Raw genomic sequence first — 19,203 nt, 5'->3', positions numbered from 1 at the left:
TTCCAGTGGGAAGAATGCAACCTCTGTACAGAAACAGTCTAAGACCTTTTATGAATGGGACCCCTTGAATTATAACATTTCAGAGTTCCCTAAAGCTGTTAATCGGATTAGTTGTATAGTGGAGGAAGTACTTAATACGTATATACAGACATACAGGCTCTTCGTATCTGGGAGCTGCAGTTCTGAACACGCTATTAGGCCAGGCATTCTTCTTCACATGTGTTGTTTCCTTGTCCCCAGAAAAATGCTGTTTGGCTGGGAGGAGGGGTGAAAATTGTGCCATTTGACACTGTTGGGCTGTTTATAGGCTTACACCCTATTAGCTTGTATGGAGCATCTGCAGCTGTCAGGCTCTGGAGGAAGAATAAAATTCCCATGTTCCTATGGCAGTGGACATCGTTCTTCACTGGATCCAACTGCTGGTGACCTGTTTTAGTAAAAGCTCTGCCTTGGTTCATGAGGGCTGAGACTGTCAGATGTTTCAAGGTTTCCCAGTCTTACTTCTCTTCACCTTCTTCCAGTCTTGCTCTAGAAAGGTAGTGATGCCCTTTTCTGGGCCTGAGAGAGGGGCAGGGAATCTGATCTGTGGACCGCCTGGATTCTGCCACAGGTCTCTGTGATGAGCTTAATTTCACATTATGGACATACTTCAAGCTTGATTTCTGCATTAATTTCCTCCTTGCAGAACCACTGTAATCACTATTCAGACCCTCAAAATTTGGGAGTGTACTTGAGAGTGGGATGTCTTGTATTTTGCTGAATCAGCAGTACCCTTGTTTTAGCTTCTGGGAGAATGGATGCCTTGAAGTTCATTGTTTCCAAGCATTTTCTCAGCAATGAGAGCTACTATTTCATTCCCACTATCTGTGATGTAAAGCAATGGATTGAATAGCATTGTCCTTCTGGTGAAGTCACAGAACAGGGTCATGGTTCTTTCCCTCAGAGGGATTTTGGCTCAGAGCTTTCTGGTGATGCCCTTGAAGACTGTTTATGGGGGGTTTACAGTTAGGGGTAGCTGTCTCCTTGGTACCCAACTTGGTACCTTGCTTCAGAGCACCAGCAGTTATGTCCCTCTTCAGCTTTGTCTGGATGTCTCTGTCCAGTGTGTCAGGATTATTTTGTGTGATTGGTCGCATAAAGGATTTGCATTACGTAGGGAATTGCATCACTTGTGTTATGTACTTAAAGCTTTTTGGAGTGCAGAATATGACCTCATAATCCTTATTTATATGAGCTGTCTCCTTTGCTCCAAAGAAGCTTCCGTTCCAAGGATTTGTCAGAAAGAGCACAGACTGAGCAGCTGAAAACTGCAGAAGGCTTTGCAATACCATCTTGTGTGCAGACGTCATTCTCTGACATGTTTACAGCAGTAGGGTTTTCTTCAGGCTGTGTTGAGGGAGAAGCAGGCATGATGGCAGTCTACAGCTAAGTCTAGCCCATTTAATCCAAGTAGTTTTTAGGTGTCTACCTGTTGATCTCGGCTGACTTCATTAAAACTCTGAGCTCTAAGTTAGCAGAGAGTATTTGCAAACAGTGCAGATGAACTCTGAGTGAATGCCAGCAGACGTGCTCTTCTAAGAGGGCTCAGGACTGCAAACTATGCTTCATTTCTCATCTGGACCCTTTCAGGATTTGCCTGAAGATTAATTGCATGGTGCTTTCCTCCAAACCAGTTTTAAATAATTCCAGTTATATGACTTCTGTGCTCCTTTACACAGGTCTTTCAACCTCAGCTTTGTTCTACCTGAAGCTCAGTTTTACTCTTGTCAGTGATCAGGTAAAAGAACTGTTTACAGTTGCACAGTTTGACCTCTCTTTGAGTAGAGGTAAATGTTTTTCTAGTTTTCCAAACCAGAAAAAAAGTTTGGTTTTTTTTTTTTTTTCTCCTGTTAGCTGCCCTTCTTTGAAACTTAGGTCCTAAGCTCAAAGAATTGCTTGTGTTCTTTTTGTTTGCTGCTTTTTATATTATTAGAGAATCTGCAGGCCAAACTATGCCCTCCACATCATCTATTTATTCTGCTGTTACCATCTGTAGTAAGAATCTGCCAAACAGGAAATTTCCTCCTCCCCCAGAAGTGTTTTGGAGCTAGAACAGGAGAAAACCAGTGAGGGACGTTGTTAAAATGAAAGTGTTACTTTGCATTTAAATGCTTAAGTTTGCTGCTTCCCCATCTCTGTTTCTGTGGGATTAAGTTTAGATGCCATGTTTGCTATGAAAATTGGTTGTTCTCATGCAGTGGTGTTGAAGTGGATAGCCTCAGGATTTGGCCCCATAGAGATACAGTAATGGTTCAAAACATAATGAAAAGCATTAGGTACCTGGAGATCTGCCAGTGAGTGCTGTCCTCAGCAAGCCCATGCTTCACCAGCTCCTAATCACTTTGATGAAAGATTTTTTCCAAAGAACTTACAGTTTTGAAAAGTTTCTCATAGTTGGTGGGGGGTGATTTTTTTTTTTTTTTTTTGTACTTTGATGAAAATATTTGCTTTTACAATATCATTTTAGTTTTTTTGTTTAGAAGAAACTTGAGTCAAAGATGACTCCTGTGCTGCTGAGAACCCCCAGATACCTTTGAAATGTGGGGAAACAAGCAAACCCACAGGCAGGTTGTCACGTCTTTTTTGGACCCAAGTGAGCCTGCTGGTGCAAGGTGATTGTTTTATTGCTAAATCTGCTGAAGCATTCACCACGGAGGAAGAAGACCTTTCCTTTTCTTGCCATGCCTATGAGAAGGCTGTGCCTGTTTAATTCATCCTAACAGGTTTAAGTCTTTTCCGGCAGCTTAGGGATTAAGAGGACTTTTCTGATTTTTCTCTTTTCCTGACTTTTGTATCACAGAGGCAGTTTCTAGTCCTGAAAGGCACCTCTGTGAGTGAGGAAGGCAGATTTGTCTCTCCTGGGCCTGGCACCAGCATGTCAGCAGACGTGGCAGTCCAGCTGCCCTCGCTCGTGCTGGGCCAGTGACTCTGCATCCCGCTGCCGCCAAGAATGCTCTTCCACAACAGTCAAAACACGGTTGGGCTTTTTTGCCTCTGATTCTGAGACGTTTTTAGGCTCATGGCTTAAAGGCCTTGAAGAGGCTTTCACTCTGCCACAAGTGAGTGGCAGGAAGGATTTACAGAGAATCTTTGCTAGCTACAGTCAGCAATACTTCAGATAACAGTGCAGCTGGGATAGGGATATGTTTGATCCCAGTATTTCTCCTGAAATCTGAGGGAAGACAGAGGCTGCCATGAATGGCTGGAGGCTCTGACAGCAAATTTATGCAAGTTATTCTCTGGCAGACAAGGCAGACAGGAGTTCTACATTAAACTTTCTCTGAATAAGAGCAGGGAGTTGGTTTGCTGGCACACGCTAGCTCCACTGTTCTTGAGCATGCTGTGAAAATGCAGGCAGCTACTCCACCAGATCTGCACAAGGTCAACATCTGCAGAAGGCTGCTTTGCTTTTTCTTGCTTTGGGGTGCCATGATCACCTGGTTTCATGGGAATCTCTGTGTTTCAGGACTGGCTCAAAGCTTTTTTTTTTTTTCTGTAGCATGACAACCCAGGAATCACAGATTTAAATGCAATGTGTGTAAACTGCTTTGGGCTGTGGAGGCAAACCTTGAAGAGATCTGGAAGGGAGCAGAAGAATGTGCAGTCCTGTGTGAGTGCACACCTGACAATCTGTATGGTGTGAGGGATGACTGCAGCTTTTCATTCACTTGTGGTGGGCTGTCAACACCTGAAACAGGTTTCACTGTTCTCTGGTTACAGTCCTGAGAAATGGCATTGATTCACGTGTGACATGGGGATCGCTCGCAGGGACAGGTTGCTGGAGTGCAGCTCTCCTGCCAAGAGTTGTGCTGTTCAGCCAGGGTGGAGAATAAGGCTGCTTCTCCCCTGGAGCACTGGAGGTGCTAGAAGCAGTCACAGGCAGGGCTTTGGGAGAGGTTGCTCAGTCTAGGGGCTGTGCCCAGTAGCAGTGCTGCACATTACTTCCAAGTCGTCTCTGATGCTCTTGTTAAGTTTCTAGTGCAATTTAAGTTAGTACAAAATCAATTTCCAGAAGAATGCAAAATCCAAGGATTTTAGAGCATAAGTAACTGAGGTTCCAGGGAAGATGTAATTTATGCATTTGAAGGAGAGACTGTTGAATTCAGCTGACTTGACACATGAATGCCAAGCTCAGAGTTGTTTTCCCCTTGTAACTCATGTTTGGTTCAGACCAGAAAAGGTGGACTTCAGTATTACTGGATTCAGCGCTGCCTGGGGCCCAGCATCTAATTCATTTAGGCTTAGAGCGTATCTATGGGTTGTGCTAACTCAGTCTGAGCTGTGTTGGTTGTAATCAGCCAGGAGTAATGCAAATAACTATGTATGTGGTGTAACATAACCCGCATCTGTGAACTCTCTACAGAGGTTTGCTCTTCCACTGGGAAATCTTTAGTGAAGGTTGCTTCCTCTTACGTGGGTAGAGGAACATCTTTGTTCCAAGAGATCTGTCTGAGGGCTCTGTCCATCCGTTTGCACACCTCCTTTCAGTTTTCCACAACACGTGGCATGCACTTTAGGGATGTCTCTTTGCAGTCTACGCAGTCTCTTAATAGGAAGAGGGGACTCAGTCTGCTCTGTGGAAAGGTAGGTGCCAAACGCCTGGTGCTTGGTCTGTTGCTGAGGTTTGTTTAGCTGTGCCAAGTGATTTTTCCTACAACTAGCCCCAGTGTTTATCTTTGAGTCCATTCAGTTGGGCGTTTTACCAGAGCAGACAACCATGAAATGAATTTCCTGTAGTTCTGTAGTTTGCTAAGGCAAGGCAGGAGCTCCCCTTTGGAAGAACTGGGTAAGTTCTCTAGGTCTGAGGGTGCTCTTGTTCACACTGGTGTTTGGAATTACCCCCTTTCCCCAGTTCTGCATTTCTGTACAGTAAGCCGGTGGTTTTATCTTTGCAGAAAAGCAAATGTGTTGTTTTTTTTTTTTTTCCTTCCAGCCCAGAGTCTTGCAATCCTATTGCAACCTTCTCAGAACTGCCTGATTTTCTCCAGCATAAAAATAATTGCCTAGAAAGTGCATGACCCTTGGCTATTGCTGATGAACCTTCCAATTTGCCCTGTAGCTAAGGCTGTCCTGCTAGTAAATGCTAATCTTTAGGGTTGATATTTTCACTGCAAATGCTTTTCTTTTTTGATTCCTGAGTGCCAATTCCTTTTTGGAAAATGTTGAGAGGGATTTTTCTCTTCACTTGCTGATCTTGGAGATGCACTTTTGCTAGTCACAGGAACAGTCTGCCAGTCTGGTGCCTGACGGGAGGAGAGGATAGAAGGGGATCAAGTCGAGGTACCAAAGCATAGGATGTGTGTATGTGCAAAGAGGACAGATCTCCTTTGCAAGGTTGAAGCAGCTCCGAGTCAGGACAGCGTGGCAGTCAGGAGCGGGGAAGATGCCTTGTCCGGCACATCTGCCTGTTCTCATCTTGCCCCTGCTACTGTGCTGATCTGTCAGACAGCATGTGTGGGGTGATTGCACAGACTTCGGGTCTGGAGCCCCGGGGATGTGCTGCATGGCATGTGTGCTGGCCTGTCCAGTGAGCTGCAGCTCAGCGCAAGGCGCGGATGCTGCTCTGGAGTGCTTTGCATCTCAGACTTCCAAAAGCACAGCACAGGCCAGCGTTGTGGTTTTGGCTGGGCTGTTTTTGCCCTTTCTATGCTGCTTGCTTCCAGTAAGGAGGAATTCCCTTGGCTGTTCAGTGTGGTGGTTTCTTTGCTCCTGCCCTTGTATATGTGAGGTAGGTATGTATGTATGTATGTAGGTATGTTCTGATTTTTATCACTCCACATATGTGTTACACATTCAGCTCTCCTGCTTTAGATATTCCCACTCATCCTTGGGTCACCCGTAGCCACTTTCCCATTGTCCAGATGGCTATATTCTCCTCCATCAGGAGCCAGTTCCACCTTGCCCCGTACCCAAAGAGGCTTCGTTGTGTGGCTGTATCTCTCTTCCTATAATCACCAAAGGGAGTTAGTTGTTTTCCTTACTTGCCTCCTCAGACCTCTCGCTTAGGTGATACCTATAGCAAGCTGTCTCACATGCTGACAAATGCTCTTACTGTTATCCCTGCTTCCCAATGTGCATTTTGTTCCTACTTTTGCTGTGTTTTGTACAGCCCCTATGTGACCTTTAAGTATGATGTGGGAGAGTGTGGTGCTTGAGTGCTAGATAACATGTGAGTCGACATCAGATGTTAGTGGAGAGCAGTCCACAGCCTCCCTGGGCAGTGAGCTGCTGCTCGTGATGTGTCTGACTAGCAACAAGAGGTGCTGGAGTCTTTACTCCACCTGTCTCACCACAAGGTATGCATGCCCTGATTTTCTTTGGACTAGCTTCTTTCCAGTATGACATGTTACTTCAAAACCAGTTGGGACCAATGGGGCTTGCAGTGTTCCTTCACACGGTGGGCTGTGGTGTTCCAAACTTGGCTTGTGACAAAGCAGAGAAATGCCTCACTCCCTGCAAGAGAAATAAAGTCTATCTCCTCTTTCCCCTTTGCTTGTGATAAAGGTTGGGCAGTGCACAGAGAGTCCCGAGGAACAAGTGAAGATACCATGTGGTCCTTGTCAGGGCACAGCCTAAATGATACAGCCCTGTGTTTGCCAGGGTGTAAGATGTATTTTTTCCTCATTGTGGTTCCTGATGGCAGCTGGTCACATGCACCACAAAGTTTATTTTGCAAATGCACTGTTCCCTGAAATCAGGTTTTCTGGATGGTGGCCTCTCGCCTGTCAAAATAAGTGGTTTTATTTCTGCTGTGCTGCCAATATTCAGCCTTACGTAGTTTTTCTTTTAGTGATTTTTATGAGCTTTGCAGTGTTGCTCAAATTAAACCACACAAGCAGTAAAGCTTTCTGCACTGTAACGAAAATCCCCAGCTATTTCCAACTCTGCCACTTATTCATTCTGATTGGAAACTTTGGTGGTGTTTATCCTGTGAGTCCAATTTATATGCTGCTTTCAGAAATCAGCCAGGAAGGCAGTAACTTGGTATCAGTCTTGTCAAACACTGCACATCAGAAATCAATCAACTTAGATTTTGTTAATGAGCAATTAACTTTCTTTAAGCACCCAAAGACATCTGCAGAAACTATATACATTGATGCCACAGTTGAAGCTACTTCTAAGCAGCCTGTTTCTATAGCTCCTTCCTATCCGATGTGGTACCACCATCAGCTTTGGGCATCACTGCAGCAATATCACTGCACAGATGATGCTGCATCCCTGCTGATCCCTGCTTGACTTTGCCTGTTGTTGGCTCCCAGCTCCACTGCTTTCCCCATCCCCTAAGTTCTCTTTTGGGCACATCTCAGGCACCTGGAAGTTGGTGCTAGATGGCATTATTAACCCTTTACGGAGCTGGGGTAGTCACCATGTAGAGCATTTATAACATCTGATTTCTGTTGGCATCTGTCTTGCTCTTGATTGCTCTTAATTAAATTTTCTTTTGCTCTTGTCTACAGCTGGTATAACACACTGGGAGGCTGTTCCTTTCATTGATGCCAGAAGAGTCTGAATAGTCTATTGTGTTTAAGTGGAGGTTATTAAATAGCTTTATATTAATTAACTGTGATGTGGGGAACACATGGGCAAATGTACTTGAGGATATCAGTTTATCCATATGGAAATTACATTGGAAGTTAAATCCATTACCCTAATTGTAAAATTCGGCAGTGCTTAGACAATAACCACAGAATGGCCTAAATCATGCATTTGTTTCAGAGCTGGACAAATGCCTAATTCTCTTGAACACTTGCTCAAATGAAAAATTGAATTTCCCTCAACTGCACAGGCTGCCTTGACATTTCTGAGAGTGTTTTAGCAAATGACAGAAATGGTCAGCGAAAGAGTATGGTCTAATAAGCTCTTGAGAGCCGTCATTGCTGGAAGGTCACTCCATGAGACTGGCTCGGATGCCTTGACCCTCAGTCTCTTTCCTTTCAAGTGGGGATGTTGCTGTGCCCACAAAATAAAAGTTGCTTAGCCCGTTCAGTGAAATAGCTGGCAGGTCCAAGAAACAATTTGTAGCCAATATGGCTTGATGGATAATAGCAAACAACAAATAAATTAGAAGAAGTTGTAAACTGCTCATGGTTGATTGTGAACAGAAAGGGGTTACATTTGTGGAATAAATGTGTTCACTCTGAGCTGCTTGTTCAGGCCTAATTTGGAAAGAAGAGCTGGTGTTTGTAGCTACAGTGGACAAAAAAACCTTCGCTGTGGCTCCCCTTTTCAAATGGCAAGGACAAAGTATTTATTCAGCTGTGAAGTGGGGAAAGAAAGCAAATTAGTTTTAGGCTGAAATGCTGGACTGTGTTTACTGCTGTAATTCTGAGGCCAGATGGTGACTTGGACACCCCTGGGGAAATGGTAACAAGTTTCTCCGGGGCAAAGATCAGAGGCAAAAGGAAATATTCAGATTATCTTGCTGTTCCACTTCCTAGAGCAGAGCAGATAGTGTGAGATGCATGAGGCTGTGCTGAGGAGGAGATTAGCCACTTTATGCAGTTGATGGTGTTGCTGAATCCTGGAGTCGGTTTGTGGCAGAGAGTGGGTTTGAGACCTGACTTCCCCATTAAACTGCAGCCATCTCTGGGTTGGACGGGGCAGCTTCTCTGCCAGCAGCTTGCTGCACTGGGGAAAGCTCCTCTGCTGCTTGCCTCCAGCTCCCTCGCTGTGTCTGTAATGGCTGCAAATGATTCCGGCATCTGTTTGACCATGGGGCTGGAGGTGGCATAAGGCTACTCGGCAGTGGTCATGTTTGGCTTTCACTCTCAAAGCTTTTTAAGCCCCACTTGCCCTACTTCATGCCTCAGTTTCTCTTCTGTTGGCAATCCGTTTGGGGTGTCCTTTAAACAAGCTGTGGTGGAGCTGGTTGATGACCACGTGGGCGCGGTGTCTATGCTACATCTACTTAGTATTCTCAGCTACCTATTAAACATGGCACAGGCTCCCAGGGGCAAGAAGTCACCAAAAGTCTCCAAGAAGCTCCAGAATGGGGAGCATCTGAATGTCCAGGCAGAAAACAATCTGGCAGAAAGGTCTCTGTGCTAGCACCACCCACTCTTTGTGGCAGGAGTTTTAATTGCATTCAAACATAATTTAGCTTCCAGTGTAGTGTTTTCATTTCGAGTTAATTTTTATCCAGTATAAACAAGGTAGGGTGAAAACAAAAGGATTAGGAGGGCTCGTTGGGAGGAGCAGTTGGGGCAGGCTGCAGAGAGCCCTGGGCTGTGACGGGGAGCCCACAGCCGAGCAGGGCAGGGATGCTGTGGGGCAGCAAGCTGTGCCTGGCTGTGCCCATAGCAGCCTGAGGCTGAAGTGATTAGACTGTGCAGGTCAGAGGGAAAGGGATGTAGCAGAGGGGTGCTTGTACTGCCTGTTAGAACAGTAATGGGCAAACCCAAGCCAGCTAAGCCAGCTGTTACTGTTTACTTATCACCTGCAAGTTCACTTCTGTTTTTCTTTTCTTTCAAAGGAAAGACAGAGAAGGAGGAGGGTTATTGTGAATTGAGAGGAATGTGATGGAGAGGCAGACACCTGTTAGGAGTAGATCTTGATCCATCTGACTGACAAGGAATGAAGTGCAACGGGGTGGGGGGGATGCTTGGTGCTGCACATTACTGCTTTGATGTGCTGGGAGGGGAAAAGTTGCACACTGTAGGTGGGGACTGGGCTATAGAGCAGAGACATGCCCATGAACAAAGTACTCGTGTACTCACTTTAGCTTTTAATTTTTGCTTGCCTCAGTAAAAGCACTGTAAGCCAGGGACCTGCAGGACACTCTCACTGGAAGAAATTGGTGACATGAAACAAGTTGTAGGTAATTATTTTCTTTCTTTTCTCTCTCATCTGTCTGTCTTTTTACCCCAGGGAACAGAGGTAGTTGTTACAGCCTGCAGGAAAAGGCCTCTTCCAGTCTTCTCAGTCCTTCCTTGTCTCCAGAGAGCATTGTTCCCTTAAGCATTGACTCTCACTTGAAAGGTTGGGTCAGGTTGTCCCATCTCTTGCAATGCTTTCTTCAAAAAGATGCGTCACAATATAAAAGCGATGCTACCACTTCCAGAACAGCAGGGAATGCCCAGGGAGAAAGCAGGGTGTTGGGGAATGCTGCTGCCTACACTTCTGCAATGCCTGCTGTGCTTCTCCAAACATGGATGGCCAGCAGAAGGGCTCAGAATGCAGCTCATATTTGTGACAGCTCTGCATTTGCTTAGTTGAGTTCACCTTCCTCCTCTTCTGAACTTTCCTGGGAGGCTGGTGTCCTCACCCTGCACAAACATTTGCAGAGCTGATGTGGAGATGACACATCTGCTTGTTGAGCCTCTGGACCCTGGGACTCTCTTGAGTTATTGCAGCTAGTCAGTTTACTCGACTATGAAAAACAGATTCCTGCAGGGAATTTTGGGTTCAGAATTATTCTCCTTTTAAATTTATTTTTCGTTAAGTAAATGGAGGTAACTTCAGCTATTGCACTGACAGGAAATGCTGAAGGATCTATCTCAAATCATTTGCTCAGATCTCCAGGGCCCTGGGGTTTATGAAAGGTTTTTGCTATAGACTCTCCACCAGCTCTGGGAAACATCTGTTCTGCATTCTGAATGTGTTTTCCCAGCAGAGCCTGTTTTAATAAAATCATCACTTTCTCTGTGGTTAGAAAATTCAGTGCAATAAAGTATTTTTTTTTTCCTACGCTAAAAACTTGTTGACCACTGGTTAACGAGGAAGTTAAAAAGCAGTGTGTAACATTGAGTTTGACTTGTCCTGTTCTTCCAGAAGCTTCTCTGATGGTCACAATATGACAGACCTTACCAGAGCTGAAGCTCTGAACAGTGACGAGTGTTTCACGTTATCTGCACTTCTAGGGGTTTTCTGATGCTTCATTGGAGCCTCTGTTGAAATCCAGTTTCTAAGCTGTGGCATGTGAGTAGCCCATACACTGAATGAGAGTATGAAAGTGAGATGTTTCAAGGCATGGGCAGGGGAGGAGAAATTGTAATAATTTTATGAAAATGTATTTTATGATACTTTTTTCCCCTGGTTCTGTCCCGGCTCTGAAATGGCCGTTCTTTTATAGTAAGACATGTTAGAAAAGGTCTTGCTGGGTTCAGTCCACGTGAGACCAGTTATTCTCTGCTGAATCAGAAAAATAGGAGAACCTGGCAAAGCCCTCAGCACTCACTGGGGGCTCCTTTATCCTTAGTGGTGCTGATGGAAGCAGTGGTTGTAGCTTCATTCATGGAGGCATTCCCCTGCATGAACAGCAACCGTGGAAGGAAGAGATGGGTCTGGAGAGGAAAAATTGGCTTGGACGTTCTCTGAAGGTGGGAGGTTTTGATTTTAATGGGAACTTTCCCACTTAGGAAAAAAAGGGAAATGTTGCAAGCTCCATCCCATCCAGCTTCCCATGTAGTAACAAACTGCAGTTTTTCAGACATGTACAATTGCTACTGGCATTAGTTGAGTTTTAGGCTTAAATTCTAGGTAAGGATAGTCTGAAAATGAAGCTTGATGTGCCTTGGGATAGACAGAATTTTTATTTTTTTTCTCCTCCTTTGCTTTCAGGTGGGTAACTCACCTGGTCCCGGAGTAATGTTTGCAGATAAAAGCTAGAAGACAGGTGGTATTAAAATGTTTTAGAAGTCAGCTGCCTCTCAAGCAGCTTTGAGATCTTAGAGGGACTCAGTAAGAGGGTGGTGTGTATTTCTAGACCTGCTGCATGTGTCCTGATTCACCAGTGGGCTGCTTAGCTGCTTTGCCTAGCTTTCCTTTTTCAAACAAGATGCCCCTCATGGTTTGTGGTAAAGTGGAAGCAAGCACTGAAGCTTTATTTAGTGAGGTATCCGATTGCCACTCTTTGGTGGTTCAGAGTATCTGGGCTTTTAAAAAAAAAGGGGGGTGGGGCAGAACATGCACAGCAATAAATGCCTTCAACCCTAAGTTCTATCTTGTAGGAGACAAATTTTGAGGTCTGATATATTACTGCTTCTCCTAGTCCCACCCTGTTTTATGGGAAGTATGGGTACTGAATGGAGTCTGCTTCCTGCTGTTTTCTCAGGTTACACATCTCTATCCTCTGCTAGTGCTGCAAAGGAGCTGCAAACAGTACAGGTTTGATCTGACTCTTGGCGTGCTTTGTGCACCCTCTCTTTCTCTTAATATGTTGTCTTTTATTTTGGTTCCAGCTGAACAAATCCAATTTCTTTTAGCAAAACTGGATTTTAATTTTCTTCTTCTAGAAGAGCAGGAGAAACTGCTTTCTTCCCAGTAGTGCTGCAGCCCGCTGCTTTCTGCTTGCTGGACCCTCACCTACCACCTCAGGCTGCCTCTAGTTTCTGCAAACAATTTAGGCACCTGTTCTTCAGCCAGGTTGCAAGTGTGGTTGATTTATCTCAGATTTATGGTGCATTGAAGCTACTGGACATTTCTTTCAGTCAGACAAGCTCTCTAGGCAGTACTGGTCTGTGGAAAACAGAAAAATGAGTTGTGCAAGTGTGCTGTAGGTAGAAGATGAAATATTCCCAGTCTGGGCAAAGACTCTCTTGTGCGTTCTCTGCCAGATTGTACACAGAAACTAAGTTACCTAGTTAGGAGTCCAGCAGTGTCCTGCTGGGGTTGTAGATGTTAAGCAGGACAAATTGTTAGGAAGGATTAAGTCATAAAAGCATAAGAGTAAAAAGAGATTAGGAGATCTAGTACAGCTCCCTGCACGGAGGCATGGTCTAACAAGGTCTGTGTCATCCATGCCTGTGGGAGAAGCAGAAAAAGCTTCAACAGGCTGGAGAAAGGTGATGGCTGGTCTGCCACAGCAGCAGGTGGAAAATACTGAGGATGACAGTGACCTTGGAGGGCTTGTTAACTGCCAGATACACGTTTAAAAACCAGAAAAGTCAGTCCTATTTTGCTCATTTTGGGTTACTGTAAGTGGTAGACCAAGCCTGCTGCCACATTACTGTGTTGATTTTCAACAGAGCATTCTGTCAAACTGAAAATCTCCATTCTCCTCTTTGTTGTTCCTAACGGTAATGGGCTTCAACACATACGTGAGCATTTCATGCTCTGGAGCAGTAGCATGGGAATCTGCTCTCCTTTTGGAGGAGACAGAATAGTCCAACAGAGAGATGCAGCTTCAGGGACATGTTGAGGGGCAGCAAGACATGCACATTGCCTGCAGCAGCTGCTGCCAGATGCAAGGTACATTTCTTGGCTTCCTTATTTATTGATGATGGTACGTCAGTTACTTTATCTTTGTTTTGCTAGGGTCATGCATTAACCTTCTCTTAGGAAGAATCAGAAGAGAGGACTAAATGTCTGTTGAGTCACTTTCATCTTTGGGATATGCTTAGGTATCATAAGGGTAGGAAAAGTCTAAAAACTCAACTGAATTGGAACAGGAACTTCCAAAGTTCTCATGCATGATTCAAAAACTTCCTTGTGGAAGAGAAGAGTATAGGTGCTCCCTGTTCCCTGTCTGTACTAGCGAGATTAGTAGTGTTTGGAAATATCCAGTATCTCTGCACACCCATATGTGCCCTTTGTGCAGTGGTCTCCCTTTTCATCAGCTACGATGAGACAAAATATGCAAAGATGTTGTAGATTTCATTAGTCACACTAGTTTATTCAATCTTCTCCTTTGCATAAGAAACCAAGGCTTGCACTGATCTCTGGGAAAGAATGTGCTCGAGCTTGGAAAAGCCGTCTGCCCAAGTGACACTGCGGCACGGCAGAGGTCAGCAGCACGGGTGCGGGAGAGGGGGCCCGGCTGTAGGGTTTGGTGCCATCATTTGCAATTCAATCCCATAGGCTTCCCTCTTGGGGGAACAATTCACTAAATACAGAGTTGTTCTTCTTTCCTAATTCACCATATAATTCACCTCCCAAGTTCAATTAAGAAGCAATCTGTTTGTGACTGGAAGCAAGCTGCATTTATTTAGAAATACAAAATTATCCTTTGCTACAGCAAAGACTGCATGCCTTAATAATTCTGGTGGTGAATGGCTGGTTGGGGCTTCCTTTAAGCAGAATGGGATATTATGTAAAGAATAGCATACTTTGGAGCGAGTGAGAAGTCCTGGGGCTCTAAAATTTAACTGAGAAGAGGAACTTTTGTTGAGCTTGAGCTTAAGGAAGTGACGAGGACTGGGCATGAAAGAAAACAAAGGGAAGTCTTAAGATGGGACACTGAGGCTGGGAAAGAGTGATAGAGTTCAGAGCAATCCATCTTGTTGAATCAGGCTTGTTCCTGTTCACACATCTAGTGGCTTTTGTCCAGTCAAGCTCTGTTAAATTATGGTACTTCCTTTGGGTGACAGTCCCCTGATTTAATGTGTCTCTTGGACCAGGAAGCCTTAGCCTATAGTCAGCTGAGAGTGTGGGTATTTTACATTCCTCTGGTTCATTTTATTGCTGTATTTCATCATCCCTTTCTTAATATTCTAATTAACTATAGTAGTATAATGTCGGAGAGGTAGAATTTGATACCATCCTCTCAGCCCTCTTCCAGGGTGTCAGACGTGTACCTTTTCCCTGTCCTTGCCCCTTTGGAGGGGCTGTAGAAGGGTTTGTGAGAAGCCAGCTCCAGAGCAAAAAGAGAGTTTTTCAGCTGGCAAAGCAAGACTGGTTCAGGGGCTGGAAGTTGTCCAGCTGTCTTGAAAGTGGGATGTTTCTCTTGGAAGTGTCCGCACAGCATCCAGCAGAGCTATATGACTAACAGTATCTCTCTTTCTGCATACGGTGTTTGACTGTTCTCTTCATGCTTTACCTTACCACCGAGACTGTAGAAACTTGCCCTTGCTAATATCTCTGCAGAGATCAACTCATTCAGCCTCCCTTCAGGGGACTCATGATAGGAAGATGGGGAAGGAGAGAAACGGAGAAGAGTGGTGGTACCAGCACCACCTTTCTAAAGCTGTGATTGTAGTCTGTACCAGTTTTACCCGTTATACATCTTGCTGCCTCGAGTGTTGTGCTCTCTTACCCTAGGCACTGTTTTTGAGTTCTCCCTCCTACTATAGTCACCATGGAGAGCTCTCCTGCCAAAGAGATTCTGTTTGGTTTTCCATGTTGGATCTGTCACTCTTGTGGCTTGCTGCCCAGCTTTCCAAACTCTGTAGTTGCTCTCTAGCTTCTGTGGTATTCCTAAATTGGACCTTGCAAAATGGAAAGCCCAGGAAACGTGGAAGGCAGACAGCTATAGAAAGAAGAGACTGGTTCTTCTCTTCCCTCTACCCCATCTTCCAACCGTTTTTCTTTCCCTTTCACTGCGTTTTTCTTCTGCTGCCCATGTCCCAAGTGGCCTTGTACTGCTGGATGATCTCCTAGTGCTCCATCCCTCACCACACTCAGCAGCTGCTGGTACTACGTAGATCTCAAGACTTTGATTGTTGGTCAGCCTGCTTTTGAGAGATGGTGAAAATTTGAAAGCTGTCACAGGAACTTCAGATGCTTCCTGGAAGACTGTTTTTGGCATAGCTCAAGTAACCAGTTTAACAAGAGGCTGAAGCAGGTATGCTGAAACACTGAAATGTCCCAAGCCCCTTCCTTGTAGAATTCTGGTTTGAACTGTGAAGATCTGCACCTATTGGGATGTCCAGATGCTGATTTTTAGAAGTTCACAGTATCACAGTTCATATGTTCATATGTATTTTTTTGCACTCAAGCAAGAGACCTCAAAACAAGCCTTAAGAGGCTTTGAAGCACAGAATTTGGTGCATCTTGTTGGAGCCTCCATCCTTTTCCCCCATCTCCCTGGGCAGATTTTGTGGCAGGGTGTGAAATCATTAAGCACTATAAACTTTATATTAATTTTGACATTTTTTAAGAACTGGAAAATACATTGTAAATACACTGCTGCTTCTTTACCCTTTTTGAGATCTTTAGCCCCTCTGAGGTTTTGGTTGTGGTTTGTTGGTATTTTGTGGGTTTATGTGGTTTGTTTTTGGTTGGTTGTTTTTTGTTATTTTGTTCATGTAGTCTTCACTTTGCTGACTAGTATTGGGAGAGTTAGTTTAGAAATGGGCATTTTAGGGGAAGCTGAAGATAGTGGTTTTGGAAAGAAAGACTAGAAAATATTTTGTGAACAGAAAAATATAGTTACCAAATCAAGAAAGATGTGTAATTCAGAGTCTTTCTAGTGGATATAGGCATCACAGAGAAGGACTTTTATTTTTGGGTGAAGCTGAATTCAGGCCAAATGTTTAAGAGCTGATAGAGCTTATAGGACTGAATGTAGATCATTCTTTGCCTTGACAGTGTACCTTTTTTAATTTGAAATTTTATAGTGGTACTTACAAGGAGGATGTTAGCAAAAGTATAGCTCCTAGTCTCAGTATATCTCCATGGAACTAGCCTTCCCCAGAAGAGACTTTCTGCCTATTTAGCATATGGAGAAACTAAGGCATGGGATGGTAACAAGTTGTAAGGTGTCACCATAAGCTAGGGACAAATCTAGGAGAAGAGCCCAGCTTTATCAGGCTCTTAGTCCTTGTTCTTTGTACAGAGCGATCAGCCAGTTTGTGTGTCTGCAGATCCACAGATGGCATCACTGACAGCTGCTGTCCTTCCCGTGTCAGAGCTCTGCCAGCCTACTCACCAGGAGTTGTGTCTCTGCTCTTTTTCCTTTTCAGGAGGCCTGGGAGAACAGTCTTTTGTGTCAAGTGAGAACGCCACTTCAACTGATCGCAGTAACAAAGCAGTTAAAAAGGGTAATGTGGTACCCCACCCAGACCTTTGGGTATCTTTTATTTGCTTTTTTTACCTCCTGTAAAACGATGTTTTGTCCTGTGTACCTGTGTGTGCCTCTGTGGCTAGGAGACCAGCCTTGCCCAGGCATCTACATTTGTTGCTGTTCATGGACTCTCTGCAAGGGTGGGTTTGTCTTGTATAGTGTGGTGGGTTGGCCCCATCCAGCAGATGAGCACCCACGGAGCTGTTTGGTCACTATCCCCCTCCTCCAGCAGAACAGGTGAGAGAACAGGAAGACCAAAAGTGAGAAAATGCATTGGTTGAGAAAAAGTGTAATAAGTGAAGGAAAGAGGAAAAAAAAACAAAGCCAAGTGATAGGCAGTTGCTCGTCTATCCACGAGCAGACTGATGCCCAGCAAATTTGAGCAATGGTTACCTTGGGAGACAAAACCTCACAGATTTGATTGCTGAGCATGATGACATATGGTGTGGGATATCCATTTGGCGAATTTGCATCAGCTATCCCTACTGTATCCTCTCCCAGCTTCTTGCGCTATCCCATGGCTATTCACTTGGCGAGTGGACAGTTCTCAGCAGAGTGAGAAAAAGAGAGCCTTGATTCTGTACAAGCACGTTTCAGCAGTTGCTTGAACATTGGTGTGTTATCAACACTGTTTTAGCCACAAATCCAAAACGTAGTACCTTATGGGCTGCTATGAGAAAAGTTAACTCCATCCCAGCCAGACCCAAGGACGTACCGGAACCCATGACTGTCACTGGGACAGCAAAAACATTTTATTCCAAGGCAGACATGTAATGCTAGCTGACTGATCCTTGTTGTAGGGGTGTTTCAGCTAAACCAGTTTAAGTTTCTGTTACCCTGAAGCAGGGCTATCACCCAGGCCAAGTTTTCCAGTTGGCTTCTCCCACTCATGTAGGTAAGGTATTGTTTACAGGATCAGTCTGGACCTGTGATCTTACAGGCATTCTCACAGGAGGAAGAAGAACAAAAGGCAAATTCCAGGCTTTGTCCTGCAGCTTGGAGCAGGGTGTCGAGTAGGGAAGGGCTGGACCTCGTGAAGCAGGAGGGAGGGTTTGAAGTTCATTCCTTCCATCCCCCTGCACTGCCTTAATTTTTTTTCCCATTGTTTTGATCCCTTCAACCTTTACAGTAGTGGTTTGCTTACTGGTGCTTCCACTGGAAAGATGAATGGGAAGAGAGGCTCTCAGGACCCCCTCTAGTCAATGGAGGAAGGCCTCAGCAGGGCTTGTGCATTTTCATAACCTGGCAGGCTGTGTCCCTGACTTGAGAAGCAAAGTTGCAGCCGGTCTTGCTGATTTCCATACAAATCACAAGACCACAACTGGAAGCTTCTCGAAGCTTCAGAGCGGACACCAGCACTGAGGAGCTACTGCCAGCAAAGCTGCCTCTTTCTAGATGGGGAGGAAGTTCCCTTTAGGCCAGCACTCTCTGCAGGTGTAGCAATCCCTGTGTTTAATTACTGCTTTGCTGAAGTCCAGCTGATGGGTTGGCTGTGCTATCCAGGCAGCTTAGCCAAGAAGTGGTGTCTGTCCAGCCGTGACACATGCTAATGTTTCCAGAACACTGGAAATCTAACATGTGAAAACGAACACTTCTATGTAATACTTTTCAACCTTGAGTATAAGTTCCAGTCTAAGTGGCCTGTCTTCTTCTTCCAAGGCCAACTCAAATGAGTAATTCTTGCTGTTGTGAAGACAACCCTGCTTGAATAAACTTTTCCCTGCAGATCTGGATGAGTAGGGCAGGTCGAGAACATACAGTGGCATCTGGGCTTGTTTGATCTCACTCCTCCCTTTCCCCTCATTTAAGTATTGTGTCCCCATCTATGAAGTTGCTGTTGGAGAGAGTGGGTGGCTAGAGACGGCGGGGATGTCCCTTTACACCTTTCTGGCACAATAGGTTTTGCACAGTGCACAGGGAGGATCCAAGACAAGAAGAGCCAGGTTGCTACAGATTAACTGTCTCTGAGTCCCAAACAAATCACTGACAAATCTGGCTACAGCTTCAGGTTTGGATTAACATCTATCTTTTTCTGTTTTTCTTTTTCTGAAGCTCCAGGATATTACCTGAGGGCTGCAGGTGGAACTAAAGAGGATTTAAACAGTATTGCCACTCTGTCTTGCAGACGGCAGGCAGAATACAACGCTTGCGAGGAGCCCGAAGAGGAAGGAATATACAGATGAGTCTGGGATGGATACACACTCCTCTCCCAGAGTGCGCAGGGCAACCACATCCAGGGCTGAGAGGATCTGGCCAGGGGGAGTCATCCCCTATGTGATCGGAGGAAATTTCACTGGTCAGTAGTGAAAACGTTGCTCCCTGTTTGCTCAGGGGTGAGTGTCTCAAAATGTGAGGGAAATCTCGGGAGCAGACTTTTCCCACAAATGGCTTGGGTCCTTAGGAGCCTCTCTCCTGAGTCAGGGTGGGTGTGTGGTTGCACAGGG

The 19,203-nt window shown here is 45.0% G+C and overlaps 1 protein-coding gene across 7 annotated transcripts in view; it reads left to right on the top strand.

Moving 5' to 3' along the window:
- TLL2 (tolloid like 2) overlaps positions 1-19,203 on the top strand; it is a 91,392-nt gene that overhangs the window by 32,934 nt on the left and 39,255 nt on the right. For 6 of the 7 annotated variants that reach the window (XR_011740288.1, XM_071811877.1, XM_071811878.1 and 3 more), the window contains 2 exons: positions 16,659-16,736; positions 18,885-19,055. Coding sequence is in view for 6 of the 7 variants with exons in the window: in XM_071811877.1 (XP_071667978.1) it covers positions 16,659-16,736; positions 18,885-19,055 (249 nt within the window). In the remaining variant the exon portion in view is untranslated. Of the gene's footprint in view, positions 1-15,457; positions 15,539-16,658; positions 16,737-18,884; positions 19,056-19,203 lie in introns of those variants that run through there. The other variant, XM_071811879.1, reaches the window with a different exon arrangement.

Source organism: Patagioenas fasciata, chromosome 8 (assembly GCF_037038585.1).
Source record: "Patagioenas fasciata isolate bPatFas1 chromosome 8, bPatFas1.hap1, whole genome shotgun sequence".
NCBI classification, from domain to species: Eukaryota; Metazoa; Chordata; class Aves; order Columbiformes; family Columbidae; genus Patagioenas; species Patagioenas fasciata.
This window is presented reverse-complemented; position numbering and strand designations above follow the sequence as displayed.